General features: G+C 37.0%; 1 protein-coding gene across 1 annotated transcript in view; it reads right to left on the reverse strand.

Annotated features, from left to right (window-relative positions):
- Positions 1-14633, reverse strand: part of LOC149555020 (SET domain-containing protein) — a 76098-nt gene extending 61465 nt beyond the window's left edge. The window contains exon 1 of the mRNA XM_089829047.1: positions 13506-14633. Coding sequence (XP_089685173.1) covers positions 13506-14342 — 837 coding nt within the window. The 5' untranslated portion in view covers positions 14343-14633. The remainder of the gene's footprint in view (positions 1-13505) is intronic.
- Positions 14634-18249: the final 3616 nt, after the last annotated feature.

The raw sequence follows: 18249 nt of genomic DNA on the forward strand, positions 1-18249 counted from the left end.
TATAATGCATACCTTGTCTGTATCTTTCTTATGCAATTATAATTTTAGGGCTCGATTATGTCTTTATTTGTTAACGTAGTATGCATTTGATATAACCTAGCTGTAGTATACACTCCCTTGACCACCGTAGTGTTCCATAATCATTAATTATATTATATCAATTAGGGTATCTTATTTATAACTGTTGATAAACACGAGATTGAATCAATTTCATTGTATATCATTGTTGATGGTCCTTGTGGACTCCGCTTAGTTTCTTTTCAAAACACCATTGTTTGTATGCCCATCTTGTTCAATTGACTAGATGTTCCTGTCTTGCTTGATTCGCTGAATGTTCCATCCTCCATTTCCTCTGTTGATGTTCATAACAATGTCGAGGAACTTATGATATAAACCCAACTCTCTGTTTCTAATTCTTTCCTCTATTGTTGATTCAAACAGTACAAGTTTCTTCAATGATAATTCACAGGATAACTTCCACTTGCTACTGAGCATAAGCAAATATTCTTTGACCTCCTTAACTCCTGGGTTTGTTGCATGACCTGATTGTGATTGCGCTATGTACTCGTGTCAAAACCCACAGACGTCAAAGCTGTGAAAAGTATTCCTCGTGCGAGAAAATTGGAAAAAAAAAGTAGGAATCGAATTTGAGGCATGCAAAGCAAGCATCAGAAAGATTAGATTTGAGAGGGGGATAGGCACAATTTGTCTTCTTGAGATCTATGTCACAGATCAGACAAGTATATTTCCGTAATCTGATCACTTTCCAAGTATGCAGGATATCTTGAGAGCGACATGGAGATTGCCAAACTCTTCAATGCTATATGCAAGGGAGTCACCACAAGTCGAATAGATGCCTTCGAGCAATTGAAAGAACAAGTACATTAGCAGTACAAGAGTAAAATCAAGGTCTGGCCTGCAGTGTTTCTCAAGAAGTATACTTCATCCCCTCGCACAATTTTGGCTCTGGTTGAGGCAGCTCTTGCACTATTGCTCACAACTCTGCAAACCATCTCCCCTTTTTTCATGAATCTTGACACATGAATATCTCCCATGAATGCTTTTCCATATCTTTTTCGAAGTCAGGTCTACCATGGTATTCATATTCAATTTACATCTGCAAACTTGGCTCTGATACCAAGTTAAGTTTCAGGGATCGCTGCAAATGTACTAAGCACTGCCATAATATGTGGTATGTGCTTTCCAAATGCAACAAACACTTACATATATATTGAGTATAAGCCATGAATAGACATGTCCCTTCATGGGACATGTCTATTCGTTAATTAAGATAATTAATATAATACATTTTGTTTAATCTTATATATATATATATATATATATATGTATGTATGTATGTATGTATGTATATTTCTCTCATATATTTATATTTCAATTATATCTCATATAATTATATATATGTTTATCTGACAGAAGCTATCAAACATCAACACTCTAAAATAATATTACTTATATATATATATATAGTATTGTCTCATAGGATTTATCCGACTGAAACTACCAAAACATTAACACTCCCTCTTCGTTAAGGAGGATAAACACAAGGTGAAATATTACCTCAAAGTAATATCAAGGATGACATGATTAAGAATATTTTTTACTAGAATATACTCACAAATTAGATATCATCTCATGATATCAGGAGTAATTGCCTTAGAATACAAAGTCGCATGATATTCACCAAGTACTCAAAATGCTTATTATAATATCATCACACGATATCAGAAGTAATGGCCTCAGAATATCAACTTGCATAATATTCACCAAGTACTCCAAGTAAATGGCCTCTTGAATATCAAGTCGCATGATATTCACCAAGTACTTGGAATGTTTATAGGGTATGTGCATACGTATCCTCAATAATACTTACCATAGGAACATTACATTCACGGTCCATTTAAGGAAATTAATCCACCATGCAATATATAATCTATCATGATCTGCTTAGACGTCATAAGATATCCATCATAATAGATGATTAAGTTATTATAAGATCATCACCTTCCAATAAATTTAATAAATACAAGGGATAATCATTTGGAAGTCGTCACTTCCTCATGAAGTGCACAGAGGGCGAACTCATTAAATCATGCAGTCACAAACATGATATCAAAAGTTTACATGGAGTCACCATAGAAACTCTCATGTGGTGTTGTCATGACATCCGCCATGAACCATATCAGAGAATAAGGATTTTCGCCTCAAACTTCTCACATAGATAAGAATGTATTACGAGGGATTGCACTTTGAACTTCTTCACGAAGAAACAGTAACCTTTTGACCTCCTTGTCCAATGTTACTTCTAATGAAATCTCAAACTCCCTCTAAATCTGATATCAAATTTTCTGACCTCCCCGTACAAGGTTGCCTATGATGGATTTTCACACTCTCTTTGAACATCAATCTTCTGAGCTCCTCATCCAATGTTACCTCTGATCCTGAATCAAATAATAGTAATATTGGAAAGTAATTTTCAATAATAGAAATTCCACATAATAATATCATATCATCCAATATCATATATAGATTAAATAAATATCTAATGTATATTTGAATAATATGCATATATTCAATATGTATATTTTAATCTATGTTTTCAATATATTATTTCCTTATTAATACCAAAATGTCCTAACCAATTCTCAGTCAATATTCACTTGAATACATATTCATAATGAAATAGATAAATACTTGTCTTCACATTATTGTTGACGTAGTATTCTTCCATGAGTACATGCAAGAGAAATCGACTGCATTGTTGCATTGCAAGCTATGAGGCCATATTTCTCAAAGCATCACCAACGGTTCAAATAGTCCACAAGCCTTGTGTAGGCATCCATGTTTTATCTTTCATTTCTATCACTAATAGTGTTTTGGAAGACGATGATTGGGCATCACTTTCACTTCTCAAGTTTATAGAGAGCATCTAGATTCTATCTAGCAATTACGTACATCTTCTTCTTTGGTTCAAATTCACCATTCGGTAATCAATGCAAAGGTGGCAATTTTAAGAATATGTTATGTGAGCTTCCTTCTCAACACAACATTCCATCAAATAATCATAATGCTTCCATTTGTTTCAAAGCCATGTTGCATGTCAAACTTAGTAATGTGTTGGTAATGAATAAGTCGCATGATGAAGAAATATACAATTGCCACACTCCCTTAAGACAACATTTCTCATCGGTATTTAGTGGAATGACTTATTTGTAGTTGACTTGAATCTTTGTAGCATTTGATCAAACTACTTTGTGACTTTGCATACTTAATCATCAACATCTCCAACCTTGCAACATTCTTGCAATCTATTTGCTATTTTCTTTCTTTTCTTACATTTGCAATTTAGCTCCGATACCATGTTGACTTTAAGATCGTTGCAAATAGCATTGCCTATAATGTATGTGCTTTTCAAAGGCAGTGATTTGTCTCTTATTTATATAGTGGATGAGATATGGAGAGACATGTCTATTCATTAACACATACTCTTTTATTAATATATCGACATACACACACACACACACACACACACACACAGATACAGTATCTCTTTAGTCTTATTATATTAATTTCTCTAAAATAATAATACTTAGATATATATAAATTTATATCTCATTTATAATGAATATATTATAAATAAATATATATAATAGTATTGTCTCATGGGATTTATTCAACTAAGACTACAGTAACATTACCATGCCCCCTTATTTGATGTTAATGCAATGTAATTTCATGGAAACTTTCAAATTTTCCTTCATGTTTTCTTATCAGTTTTGGCGAACTTAATGTTTTTCTCCTTTACTTTCCAAGGTGAATTCAAGAAGGAGAAGTTAGATGACAAGTGATGATCAAGACCTCAAAACTTCAAGCAGTTACTACAAGGAGATGGGTCACGCCAAAGGACTCAAGTGAGAAGGAAGGATTCATGGGAAAGCTATCAAAATGCAAATTCAGATTGAAATTAGGAAAGCAGATAAAATCCAGCCACACAAGGACATCTTCAAGAAAAATCAAGAACTACATTCAGCTTACAAGTCCTAAGTACAAATTGAAGTCAAGACCATGAGAAAATTTCAAAGGGATGGATAAGATTCAAGGAAAGCAATTTGAAAGCATATGTCATCACCATCATCCTCAAAGAGTTGAAAAGGTAATCAAAAGTTACTATCAAACAATCAAGAAAGAAATATTTGCAGTTTTAACAAACACCTTCAACAAACTAAGACTCCAAACACAAAATAAGGATGATAAGGTGACCATTAGTTGTCTCCTCCGATCAGAAAGTTTCAATTTCATGCACAGTCAATTACAACATGCCAAGTACCTATTTTATCATTGGCTACCAGAATCATTTTAATTTTCTTACTGGCCCATAAATTCGTGGCCTCGTGTAATCAGTTAAAAGTTTGGCAACCTTAATTACAGTTTGTAGGATTAAATCTTGGCCCTTGATCTTGGATCAATCTTGGCCCTTCGTTGTAATGAAACTACTATAAAAGGTCAAGGCATCCTCATTTGTAGTGCATGAGCTTAGGAGATTAGAGTAGGAGAGAGCTACTAGTGTAGGAGCCTAGAATAGATTAGCTAGCAAGAGACTTGATGAAGTTGTTGCTATAATGCTTGTCAAAGTAATCGATAATACATTGTTCGTTTTTCATGGTGGATTACTCAATATTGCTTTTAAGTGTTGCATGGTTTCCTCAATCTTTCACTTGGAGTAGATTTATGTTCATGTTTAGCTTAGTTGAATGGAAGATGTTGTGGATGTTTACTTGACTTGAAATTCAGGCCACTAGCCTCTTGCCTATGGTAGGAGTGCCTTGTGTGGTAAGCCAACTATTAAGTGCACCTAAATACAATTGATGTTGAATCTTTAGTTTCCATCCATTTGATGGGATTAGAGAGGAGATATTGATTTGAAAACCATTCAATGTTCCTTAGAAGCTTGCACTAGGTGGGCGGAGTTGATGGTGAGATTACATCTAGTAGAGTTCAAGTCATCCATGATTCCTTGCATTCACAATTAGGAGTAGAAGTTAGCTAGTTTGAGTTTGGTTTGAAGTGGAAAGGTTTGAAGATCAAAATCGTATTTCATTGCACGTTGTACAGCCAAATCTATAAGAGAAAGAGTTGGCATCCGTTGAATGAATAGTGTAAGTCACTTTGTGATAACTAGCATATCACATCATAAAATCGAGTGAAGTCCATGATTAAAAAGGAACCCTAAAATCATTTCATGATCTTACATTGCAAGCTTAGCATAGAGATGATCTTATATCAAGGGAGGATTGAGTAATTTATGTTTCATCTTGAAACATTGGTTATTTCATTCTACACATTGTAGTGGAATAAGACTCACATCAACAAGGTGATAAGAGCCTTTGTAATATTTAAGGAATGCGAGACACTCTAATTAAAACAGAAGATGGTTGTAGTCTATTGCTTATACGGTTTAGGCATGTACCAGAACTTGGAATGAATTCAATTTCCTCTAGAAAGTTAGATGATAACGGCTACCATACAACGTTTGGAAAAGGAGAATGGAGAATTATAAAAGGTTCATTAGTTGTTGCAAAAGGCCGGAAAGTAGGATCTCTCTATAGATTGAAATCAAAGTTACAAAGAACAGACGTTGTTATTGCAATGGAGTCTAGAACAAGTTTATGGCACAAAAGACTTGGCCACATGACTGAAAGAGGCCTGAAAATTCTTGCCAAACAAAAGTTTTTACCTCGAGTAAAAGGGATAGAATTTAAATTTTTAATTTAGTGAACATTGTGTAATGGGTAGACAAAGATCGTGTTTTAGATATTTTCCAGAAATTTCACGTGGTTGTTGAACGAGAAACTAACAAATTGTCGAGATGTATTAGAACAAATAGTGGTGGAGAATATTGTTCTAAATTGTTTGAAGAATATTGCAGCGAGCATGGGATAAAGCACATTTGAAGAGTTTCATGCACCTCCCAACAAAATTGCATAGCTGAAAGAATGCATCGAACAATTACAGAAAAAGCAAGGAGTTTGCTTTCAAATTCTGGTTTGCCAAAATATTTTTGGGCAGAGGCTCTTAATACAACTTGCTTCTTAATAAATCGTTCTCGCGTGACTTCACTAAATGGACTGGTAAAGATTTGCATTATACTCATTTAAAAGTATTGGGATGTGGAACATATCTGTATATTCCTAATGAACAAAGGTCCAAGTTGGATGAAAAGTCACTTTAATGTAATTTCTTAGGATTTGCTAATAATGAGTTAGGTTGCCGGTTGTGGGATCCTTAAACAATGAGAATTATTAGTATAATGCTTATGACTATTAAAAATAGTGTGGAGAAGCAATTTATTGAAATTCTTACAAGAGGATAATGAACAGCCCTTGCAACAAAATGAAAATCAGGGACACCAACTAGAAGTACAAGACAGACTCACAAATTGAGTAGGACACATAGGCCTTCACAAAGGTATTATCCATCAGAATACGTGTTATTTACTAAAGAAGGTGAGCCTACTTGTTTTCAAGTAGTTAAAGGTGAAAATTGTGTAAATTAGAAAGAGGATATGCAAGAAGAGATAAAGTCTCTACATGACAATGAGACATGGGACTTGGTTGAAAGACCAAAAGAAAGAAATGTTCTAAAAAGCAAGTGGGTATATCACATAAAACATGAAAAAAAAGAAAATTAGAAAAGATTTAAAGCACGAATCGTGGTGAAAGGATTTGGACAAGAATCGGGTATTGATTTTACATTAAAAAATTTCCCAGTTGTTAAAATGACATCAATAAAAGTAGTACTTGGTCTTGTTGCTTCTCTAGATTTAGAATTAGAACAATTACATGTTAAAACAACTTGTTTACATGGATATTTAGATGAAGAGGTTATTGTGGAGCAGCCAAAGTGATTTATTGAAAAAGATGGAGAAAATTTGGTATGCAAGTTAAATAAGAGTCTTTATGGGTTGAAGAAAGCCTCATGTCAATTGCATACGAAACTTGCCTCTTTTATGGTTAATAATGGTTTTAAAAGATTAAATGCAGATCATTGTGCATAGATTAAAAGAGAAGAAAATGGCAAATTTATTGTCTTGTTAGTGCATGTTGATGACATGTTGATTTCTAGAAAAGACAAGCTGATGATTAGAAAGTTAAAAGAAGAATTTAAGTCAGGTCTTTGCATTGAAAGATTTGGGATCAGCAAAGAAGATTTTAGGGATGCAAATTACCCATGATAGAAAAAACAAAAGATTATGGCTATCAAAACAGGAATCTCTTGAAAAATAATTGGAAAATTTTTATATGGCTAGTGCAAAGCCTGTAGATTCACCACTTGCTTCTCATTTTAAATGATTGTCTAATCAATGTCCCACTAGTATTGAAGAAAAGGAAGAATTCCACATGCCTTTGCAGTAGGAAGTCTTATGCATGGATCCTGACATTGCACATTCAATGGGAGTAGTAAGTAGGTTTCTAACAAATCCAGGCAAAGACAATTGGGCTGCAGTTAAATGGATTCTTAGATACATTGAAGGATCAGTTAACCATTGCTTGTGTTTTTAAGATGTTGATATCTTGCCAGAAGGATTTACAGATGTTGGTATGGCAGGTGACATAGATTCTCAAAGAACTGCAACAGGATATATACTTTTGCAGGAACTACAGTCTCATGGGTATCTAGGTTACAAAAAGTACTGTGGCTCTATGTACCACAAAGGTTGAATATGTCGCAGCAACTGAAGCAAGAAAATAAATGCTTTGGATGAGGAGGTTTTGGAAGAACTAGATTTGCAACAAGACATGTATTGAATTGTGATAGCCAAAGTGTTATTCATCTTGCCAAAAATCCGGCTTTTCATGATAAAACAGAACAAATTGATGTTAGATGTCACTGAATTCGCCAAGTGCTTGATGATGGTCTGCTACAAGTGGAGAAAATAGACAAAAGATAATCCGGTCGACATGTTAATGAAATTTTTACTAAAAGATAAGCAGCATCTTTGTAGAAACTTGGTCGGTTTGATACAAACTTGATGAAACAGACCAGAATTGGATTAGCAGCAAGGAAATATTAAATAATTTGTAAACCTCTATTTGATCTTAAGAGGGAGATTGTTATTTGTGAGATCAAATTAAATATATTATTCTTGATGAGGAGAATAGTTTTGGAATCATTTCCATTTCCAAAGGTTGTTCGGTGAACAATGTCTCTATCATTTTTCAAATTCTATATCATAAGCCTCTTTGAGAATTGTGAGGCTATGTTGATGTACATTTTGTGATTAATTATAAGTCATTGATCCTTTTTCTTGTGGTTTTTCCCCAATTGAGGTTTTCCCCAAAAATTTGTGTTGTCCATTTTTATATTGATATTTTACTTATTTTGAGAAATTATTTAGGTATTTGGCTGCACAAAATATTTAGGTTCAAATGTTTAGATTGTCTTGCTGTTGTTATTTCATAACACAAAATTTGCCCTTGACAAATATTTATTGTTTAATAAAAATTGCCATATCAGTCAATATTATAATTCTAAATAGTTGTCTTATTGGGAACCATGCTGGGATCTGTGTTCCACGAAGGCATCCAATATTTATTTTTTTAATATATCACTCCTAGGTTTTTAAGTGGTGAATCTAGGTGACTGTTTTATTTTCCTCCCACGACCAAAAGGTAACCATATCCAGCTGAAGAACAACATTGAAAAAGGGCAGCAGGAGACAAAATCAGCCTTGGGCAAGATTGATGCAGGAGCATCTTGCATGGGAAATTTTTTTTTTTTAATTATTTTTAAAAAAAAATTTGTGGAGGAGAGAGAGAGTGACAAAAATAGAAGGAAAAATAATAAAAAAATAAAATAAGAGAAAAAGGGAAAAAGGAGAAAAAAAAAAAAGAGGAATTTCTATTTTTGAGGTGCATAGGTGGCGCAAATAGAAAAATAAAATAAAAATGGTTGTCATTCCATTTATCGAGGTGCGTAGGTGGAATTCTAGAAGGTTGTGGATATTGTGTAGGTGGAATCCTAGAAGATTGTGGATATTGTGTAGGAGGAATTCTAGAAGGTTGTGGATAAATCATGCATTGGGTGGTAAGTGCCTATTTAAGCAAGGCATATGAGCATTCCTAATCAAGCTTTGGAAGGTCAAGCTTCAAAGTGTGAAAGCTGGAAGGAGTGAAGGTTTCAAGGTGTGAAAGATTCAAGGTGTGATATCTTCTTAGTAGAAGCTTGGGGAGAAGGAGGAAGTGAGGGTGAGTTTTCCTGAATCTGTGGACAGAGCCGAATGTGAGGCAGTTTACAGCAGGGTTGTAGTGGAGTTGTGAGTGTGTGGACAAAGCGCCGAATGTGAGGCAGTTTACACTTGGATCTTGAATAGAGTTGGTGAGAAGAGCTAGTGGCTGCGGTTTAGAAACAAGGAAGTTGCTTGGTGGCTTGCGAGCACAAGTTGAGATCTTGGAGGTTTCTACCAGAGTGTGGATCTGGACTAGCTTGGGTTTGGATTGGATCTTGAGAGATCTTGCAGAAATGTTATTGTAATTGCTATTGGATTTTCAAATATAATAAAATTGCTTGGGAAGCATTTTGTTATCTCTTGTCTCCATATTGTTGCATTCTTGGTTATGAGTTGGTAGGGTGGTGTGGCCCTTCATCAAAGATCTGGATTTCAAGGAAATGTTAGAGAAAGGCAGACCTAAACTAATGAAGATAAACACTACAGCGCAGATAGAGGAGGTTCAGGCAGCATTAGCAGACATGGTACTAAGGGAAAATGAATTAAAGAACAGAAAAAAGAGACTATATCTTAAGCCTGAGTGCAAAATGAATCGTTATTGGAGCAAAAGAAAATCATTGAGAAGCAAATTAAGAAGTAGATAAAAGAGGAAAAAGACAAACAGGAGAAGGAAGTACCATCATTATCAAAGGATTGCAAGACTCTGGTGATTGTGAAAAAACAGATATTTTGGCATGTGACTTCCTTAGTGACAAGCTGAAATGGACAGGAAATATTCGTCAAGCAAAAAGGATTGGTAAGAGCATGGGAGTGCGAAAAGACCGGCATATGAGAGTAACTGTAGGCAACATAGAGTACAAGAGTGTGATTTTGAAAAACAGGGAGCTGCTTAGAGACGCTCAGATATACTTGGATAAATATTCAACATTTACACAATAAGAGGAGAGGAGGAAAGGATGAGAAAAAGTAAAGCAGCAAGAATTGCAGGAAAACGGGCATGGCTAAAGAATGGTAAAGCACAAATCATTGATAGACCAGCACAACATAAATAGGAATTTAGGACCCGACAAGAGCATCTAAATATGGCAAATTAAAGTTATAGAGGATATCAGTGGAGAGGAGGACCGGAGTTGGGACCCATAGCCAAAGGGCAAGACATTATTTTCTTATAGAAATGCATAAGCATGAAGGGTGCAGAATTCCAGAATTTAAAAGATACAATAAAATCTCTATTTTAAACAAAGAGACAGAAATAGGCAAAGGACACGGGGGGATTACAATACTAATAAAGGAAACATGGAACAAAATCATAAAAGTCGACAGGACCCAAATAAACAATTTATATGGTTCAAACTTGAGAACAGCGAGGGAGTTACTTGGCTGGCTGCTTGCTATTTCACACTTAAAAGTTCAAAGTTTTGCAAGAAAAGAAATCTTGACAATGAAGACTTGTGTGCGACATGAATAAAAGATTTTCCACTTTTATCTCCTTAGGAGACACGACCTTAACATGGGACTTCAATGCTAGGACAGAAAGTAACCAATCTATTCAACTGGGTAGTGATAATGCAGAAGACAGTAACCATCTATGGTTAAAAGAATGTGAGATAACTTCAGTAAAAAGATTTCACAGGACAAGGGTAGTGTTTCACATTTTGGAACAGAATTGTTGAATCTTTCTAGCCTACATGAAATGGTAATATGCAATAGCATGAACTATTGGCCAAAGGTCAAATGGCATCACTTGTAAAACATACCAGAGCCAAAGCGTAATGGATTATGTGATATGCTCTCAAACATCCATACCCAAGTTGCTGGTTATCAGGATTAAAGGCTGTCCTATGGAGTTAAATTCTGATCATATGCCTCTTTTAATCAAGTATAGGGTAAATGCAAGAGGACAACAAAGTGGGTAGCAACAAGGCACTAATCCAAAAGGTCATAAATTGGGTAAAATCCTTATAAATCATGAGAATTAAGAGATATTTTGTACTGCTCTTGAACAACAGATCCAAATGATTAGAAACAACATAATAGTGAGATTGAGCAATTGACCAGCAGTAGGTTGATTCCCCTAGTTCATAGTGCCTTAAAGGAGTGTAAGAGATCTGGGCCAAAGAAGGGTATCTCGAACACTTTCCCAACTAATCCTTGGTATGACAAAGAATGTAAAGCAGTGAAAATAGGGTTCTTATAGGGAGAACTTCAAGCAAAGAAAATACAAAGGAATACAAGAGGTTGGTAGTATATTAAAAAGAAAGTTATGTGACTTCTCGTGGGGAGGATAGCCCCCTATAATTAATACTTTCGTTGACCTATTTTCTGTTAAAGATATTAAACTGGGTGTAAAGAAGTTGGCAAATGGGAAAGCTCAAGACAATGATGTTTGCAGGCAGAATTTCAAAGTGGGGAGTAGAGCTCTTGGCTCCGCACATCAAGAACGCCTTTAACAAGGGTATAGAAGGCAATTTCCCTATTGAGTGGACTACCAATGTTGATATACCTCTCCACAAGAGTGGTGACATAAACAATCCCTCCAATTATCGTACCATCATGGTGAATCCCCTTCTTGTAAACTCTTTGGGAGTATGTTAGAGCATAGAATCAGTGATTGGACAGAAAAAGAAGAGAAACGAGCAAGGGAACATGCAGGATTTAGATTGAACACTTTACCATTGATCATTGCATCACTCTAAGACATTTCATTGAAAACATGTGGGAGAAACAAGGGGAAGAAGCTTTTTGTTGTTTTTTGGACTTCAAGAAAGCTTTTGACACCGTTTCTAGGGATAAGTTGTGGCTTAGGATAGAAGAGTTAGAGGTCCCTCAAGAGTATAGGGTTGTTGTTCACAAGTTGTATGAACGTATTAGAGCCAAAATCAGAACTAAGGAGGGCATATTTTAATGCTTTGGGAGTGACATTGGTGTGAAACAAGGGTGTTCTTTACCCTCTACTTTTTTTGGTCTTTATATCAATAAGTTGGAAGAGAGGTTAAACAAAGGCAATGGAGAAGGCATAAATTTGGCAAGTTATGTGGTAAGGTTGCTTTTATATGCTGATGACCTTGTCCTTTTTGCTAAATCTGCTCATGGTTTGAGAGAAAAGTTGAAAATTTTGGAGCTCTTTTGTCATGAGGTGGGGATAAAAGTCAATACCTCTAAGACTATAGTCATGATCTTTTCTCTCAAAAAGAAAAAGCGGCAACATACATTTATTTTTAGCGCAGCTCTTTAGAGATGGTGGATGAGTTGGAAGACATGCAAATCAAAAAGAATTCAGAGAAGACAGAAAGTCTTTTACTTTCTCCATAATGGATGCAGAAAATTTGAGTTGTAGGATTGGAAGACTAGGAAGACTTGTGGGATTGGAAGACTAGGAAGACTCTCTTTGGTCTCTTGGTAGGCCCGATTATTCTTTACGGTTTGAGGTTTGGCAGAAAATAGAAAGAATCCAAAAACATCTTATTACTAGTAACCTCAAGGTCAAGTCTACGGTTCCTTACGAGATCCTGCTTATGGAGGCAGGTATGTTTCCAGTTGAGGCCTCAACAATTATTTGCTTCTAGTTAAAAAAATGGGATGCATGGATTATCATCACTGGCCTACGGTGGTGATTGAAGAAGAGTTGGACCGCAAAACAAAATGTGGAAGAAACAAAATGCCAAGTGGTTGAACAAATGGAACATCAATATCCAAGAGTGCCTAAACACTAACACTGATAAAAAAATGAGTGTAAGAGAAATTTAGGACTGTCATGTGGACAAATCAGACAAGTAGAAAGAAATCTTATTATGTCAAAGAGTTTAACCTCACATGGGAACATGATGATAAAGAATATTTAAGATCCGCAATTAGAGGAAAGGCCGAAATCCTAATTGCACATCTAAGGACCAGCTCTCACCATTTGAGATGTAAAATGTGTAGATGGAAAGTTCCGAGATAGAGATGGGAGGAAAGAAACTCTAACTTTTGCAACAAAGAGATGTTTGAAACGGGCATTTTATCAAAAGTATAGGGATATTTGCAGACAACATGATGATAACTTACAAGTGAACAGCATGAAGGAACCTGTTGAAGAGGCAAGCTTGCACAAAACTGCAACTTCCTTGATGTGAATAGTTTCTCTCGGTCTGGTCTCATGGACATCATTAAAATTCATTTATTTATTCATTCATTAAGCTCCAATCAATCCAGATTGGCTAACTGCTGCAATAAATGTTTTTTTATCCTTTTTAAGAAAAAGTATGTAACAAACGCTTACCCCGTTTTCCTTGGCTAGCGAGATAATGTTGAATTCCTCTATCCCAGGTTGTATAAAAACATTATTTCCAAAAACTGTGGTCTCTTGGAACTGTGACTCGTATGACGTTCCTCCTGCATTGAGAACAAATCTGTAGCTGGCGTTGGGCCTGCAGCTATGATTACACCATGAAAACAGGGGTCCATAAACAGCTGTCCCCAGCCCTAGGCTCTGGATTTCGCTTCCCCAAGTGGACGTTTCTTTAAATTGATCGACTTGCACCTCTACTCCATTGGTGATCACTGCACACAAGGCCTCTTCTTCCACTCTCTGCATATCGGCATTACATTCCATGGCTCCACCAACATTAATTCTCGCTATATGCATGAGCCTGGCGCCTTCCTCAATTTCTTGTGCAATTTCATGGCAATCAGAATTATCTCCATTGCTACTGCGAGATGATTTTCTTCTTTTTCTGCCAATAAGGTGTTCATGATTGGTGATTAAGTCGGCAATCCGAGGATTGACCGATGATGATGAAGGACGTTGGTGGAATAAAAGCCTGAGAGCTGCGCGTAAATCAGTGGTTGAGATGGGCGCGAGCCCATGGATAGTGTGGAGAAGATGGCATTCTCCACTACGCAAATGAGTGTCAAGGTCTGCGTCTCTACATTGTTGAGAACAGTAAATTACAGAGCCTCCGCATTGAGCTGCGCATGGATATGAAACGTTGAGTTTTGAAAAGCAGGCAGAGCATCTATGAGAGAGGAGAGAATCAGACAGAGCCCAAGATAATGGAGGGATTTGGGGAGTCACATCACATCCCCTGCTCAATTCTTTACTGGCTATCATGTACATTTTTAATCCCAATTCGTATCAGATGAAAAAACCAAGTGGGTCTGATCTGGAGAGAGGGTTTTGATAGTTCATAAGCCCGGCCGTTTAAACAACAATTTAGACTGGTTCTTGTTTTTTAATGTCTTTTTCCCCGAGTGAGCTCTATAACTACCGTCCGTGGTGTGCCATTCTTCCGGCGAGGGTCCTCCTCCCTCAAGATGCTGGAATATCGAATTATGAGCTTTGTCCTTTATATGCAATGACCCTCCTAATTCCGACTTGAAGATGTCCTCGGTTGGGTCCCCCTGCCCACCAAATGATTTGGTTTTTCTTGATGGTTCCACTTTGTATTAGACACATAGAATGTTGACTTAGGTAAGGTGGAGATTCCTAAACTCGGTTGAAAAAATGTGCTTTTTCGCCACAAAGGTGATGTACCTTCGAATGTGATGATCGAGATTGCTCATGATTGCTCATGGTAAAGATGGCTCAAAGATTAGTTTACCAGACTCGGTGGTTGAGAATATCTCACTAGGGTTTGCCCAGGCTTTGGTGGATCGCTTTGTTGATTTTCGTCCATCCATAGAGATGGTAAGGAAATGGTGTTTTATGAAGTGGAGACTTGAGGGATCAATCAGTGTCTCTGCATTGTTGGGTGGACTTTTTTTGTTTGGCTTTGCATCTAAAGAAGACAAGTGCATCGTTTGGCCGGGCCTTGGAGATTTTGCAAGCATCTGTTGACTTTGGCCAAATGGAAACCTAGGTTTAATCTAGCTACGGACTTTCTTTGTATGGTGACAGGCTGGATATGACTCCATGGTCTTCTGTTGGAGTTTTGGGATGACAAGATATTCAAATGAATTGGTGATTCTTTTGCACATTTTATTAGAACTGACAATGTCATTTTAAACAAATCCAAACTAGTGTTTGCAAGATTTTGCGTGAATGTGGCTATCAACAAAGCTCTCCCTAGTGTAGTGGTTTTGAAGTCAAAATGGAGAGTTTGGACCCAATCCATCACTTGTGAGAATGTGGATTTGTTCTGTCAGCACTGCTCCACGTATGGTCATAATATTTCTGATTGTCCTTTGAAGCAAGAGTTGGGAAAAGGGAAGAAAGGTAAGGGAAAGGTGACAGTGGAGGATTCCACCACTCTAAGAGAGTGCTATAACATTGTCCCCTTAAACCAAGAGGAAGCAAAGGAACATTAGGAGGGGGGAACCAATGTTGTTGTGGAGGAGAAAATGATGATGGAGGACTACCCTTTCTCTAAGGACTTAGTTAAGTTGGTCTCCTCTATAGAAAAGCATGGTAGGGACGAGCCTTAGGAAAGCCTAAAAGAAGGTGAAATCTTGAAAGATGGGATGAGTGTGGAATAGAAACCCCCACACCCCGCTCCCCCCCTACCCAAAAAAAAATTAATTGTGACTCAAACTCCTCTAGTGAGCTAGCCCATTAGGTTAGAGGAGAAGCATATGGTTCTCTTGAAGGTGGTGGAAAGGCAAGACCTTTGGGGGATGATCCCTAAGATGGTTGTGGGAGATTCTAAGGATGATTTGGGTGACATTATGAGTTTGTCTACAGGGAGGGGAGATGGAAAGGTGAAGTGGGGGGACTGTGCTTCACCTATAAGTTCCCTAATGATGCCTAGGAAGTGCTTTCCCCATATGTATCGAGACTGGACTATATGTCACCCACCTAGCCTACAGGGGACCCTGATGAAGGATAGAATACAATGAAAAGGGAGACACACGAAACCATTAAACCCGATGTGGGCTCTAATTATAAGGTTGAGAGACCTCCAGATAAATCCATCAAGTTAGAAGCAACTGTGAGGGACATTGTTCAAGGTACTTAGCTTACCTTGGAAGACACTAAGAGACATAGGAAATGAAGATCATTTCTTGGAATGTTAGGTGGCTTAATAGCCCTAGGAAGTAGTATGTTATTAATCAGAAAATTATAGAACATAAAGTGGATACTATTGTTATTCAAGAAGTTAAAATGATAGTTAGGAAGCTTGATGGCTTACATTTGGCTCGGTGTTAGCTTTGCTTATAGGGAGGTGGTTGGTGCTTTTGGAAGCATTGCTACTATAGGGGACCCCAATGAGATTTTAGGTAGAGAAGTTTTCTCAAATCCTCATTTCCTAGTGGTTGAGTTTATGGAGAAGGACCTTGGTTCTTATTTAATTTCTATGCTCCCAACATGAGGGCTAGAAGGTTGCAAGTCTGGGATGAGGCTTGAAGTGTTATAGATTTACTGAAGGTTACTAAGGTGATTTATATTGGTGACTTCAACGCGCCCCTTTATCCCTCTAAAAAAATGGGAGAATTGGAGGATTACTTAGAGAGCATGTACGGTTTGAGTGACTTCCTTGGGCGCAATGACCTCCTCAATATTTACCTCTATGGCTCCCCCTTCACTTGGTCTAATAATAGAATGGGAAATAACCTCATCCAAGTTAGATTGGACAGAGCTCTAGTCTCTGTTGACTTGGGCATTCTCCCTTTCTCTTTTCTATAGGAATTCTCCAAGATGATTTATGATCATGTTGTGATCTTGTTTAGCTAGACTAAACACAACCCTCAAGGATACAAACCATCAAGATATAAGATTATGTGGCATTCACACCCACAATTTGGTGAGTGTATCAAACAATGGTGGAACACTGGAGTGGAAGGGGTGACCATGTATAGGCTTGCAAGGAAGTTGGAAACCATTAAGCAAGAATTGTGCAGGTGGAGTAAATCAACCTTTCGTGACATTTTTAAGCAAAAAAGGGAGATTGAGAAGAAGCTCGAGGATTGTCAAAACGCTATCACTAGTGGGGACAACTTTGAGGAAACTATCTATGAAGAAAAAGAATTGAGATGTAAATGGAATGATGTTGTAAGGAGGGAAGAGATCTTATGGAAATAGAGATCATGGATTCAAGGGCTCACAAAAGGGGATAGGAACATTGCCTTCTTTCATGGGTATGCCTCTAAGCATAAAAAAGGAACACTATAATCAAATTGTTGGATGACTAGAATTGGGAACTTATTGAGAAGGTGGATCTTGGAAATTGGGCTTCCAAATAGTTCTAGGACATCTACAATCAAACTATGCTTCCCTAAGATTGCAACAAAAGTGAGAAATTACTGAGACTCGTCACCCCAATGGTGGATGGAGATATGAAATATGACCTCACCCATGCAGCCAAAGATTTCATAAACAAAGGAAGATTCTCGAAGGAGCTTAAATAGACTTACATTATCCTAGTTTTGAAAGTTGGTGAGCCCACCAAGATCAAGGATTTTAGGCCAATCAACCTTTGCAATACGATGTATAAAATCCTATCCAAGATTTTGGTAAATTGATCGAAGCCCCTCTTGGATAAGTGTATTAGCTTGTCTTAGAATGGCTTTGTCTCGGGGAAACAAATCTTCGATGTTGCTATTACCTCCCATGAAGTTATCCATTCTATGGAGAAGAGTAAGAACCCGAACAATGAAAGTTGACATTTCTAATGCATACAACAAAGTAAGGCAGGATTTCCTTTTTGATATTCTGGTGAGGTTGGGCTTTGGGGAGATATTTGTCTTGTTGATTAAGGAGGTTGTCAATTCTGTCCATTTTTTGGTTCTCCCTAGTGGGACCTCGTGAAAATTCTTTAATTCTACCAGGGGGTTGAGACAAGGAGATCCCCTTTCCCCCCACTTGTTCATCATTGTGGTGGAGATACTCAAAAGAAACTTTCTATCCATGATGGATTAGGGTCAGCTAAAATGTATCAAATAGACCACTACTATTCCCTCGGAGGTTCTCCAACAATTTGTGGGTGATACCTTTCCCTATGGGATTGCTTCTATTGAAGAAGCTAGATGTTGGAAGAAGCTCTTGGATGATTATGTTGAATTTTCAGGTCAACACATAAACTATCATA

Source organism: Cupressus sempervirens, chromosome 5 (genome assembly GCF_028749045.1).
Source record: "Cupressus sempervirens isolate cs-2001-9-10 chromosome 5, ASM2874904v1, whole genome shotgun sequence".
Classification (NCBI taxonomy): domain Eukaryota; kingdom Viridiplantae; phylum Streptophyta; class Pinopsida; order Cupressales; family Cupressaceae; genus Cupressus; species Cupressus sempervirens.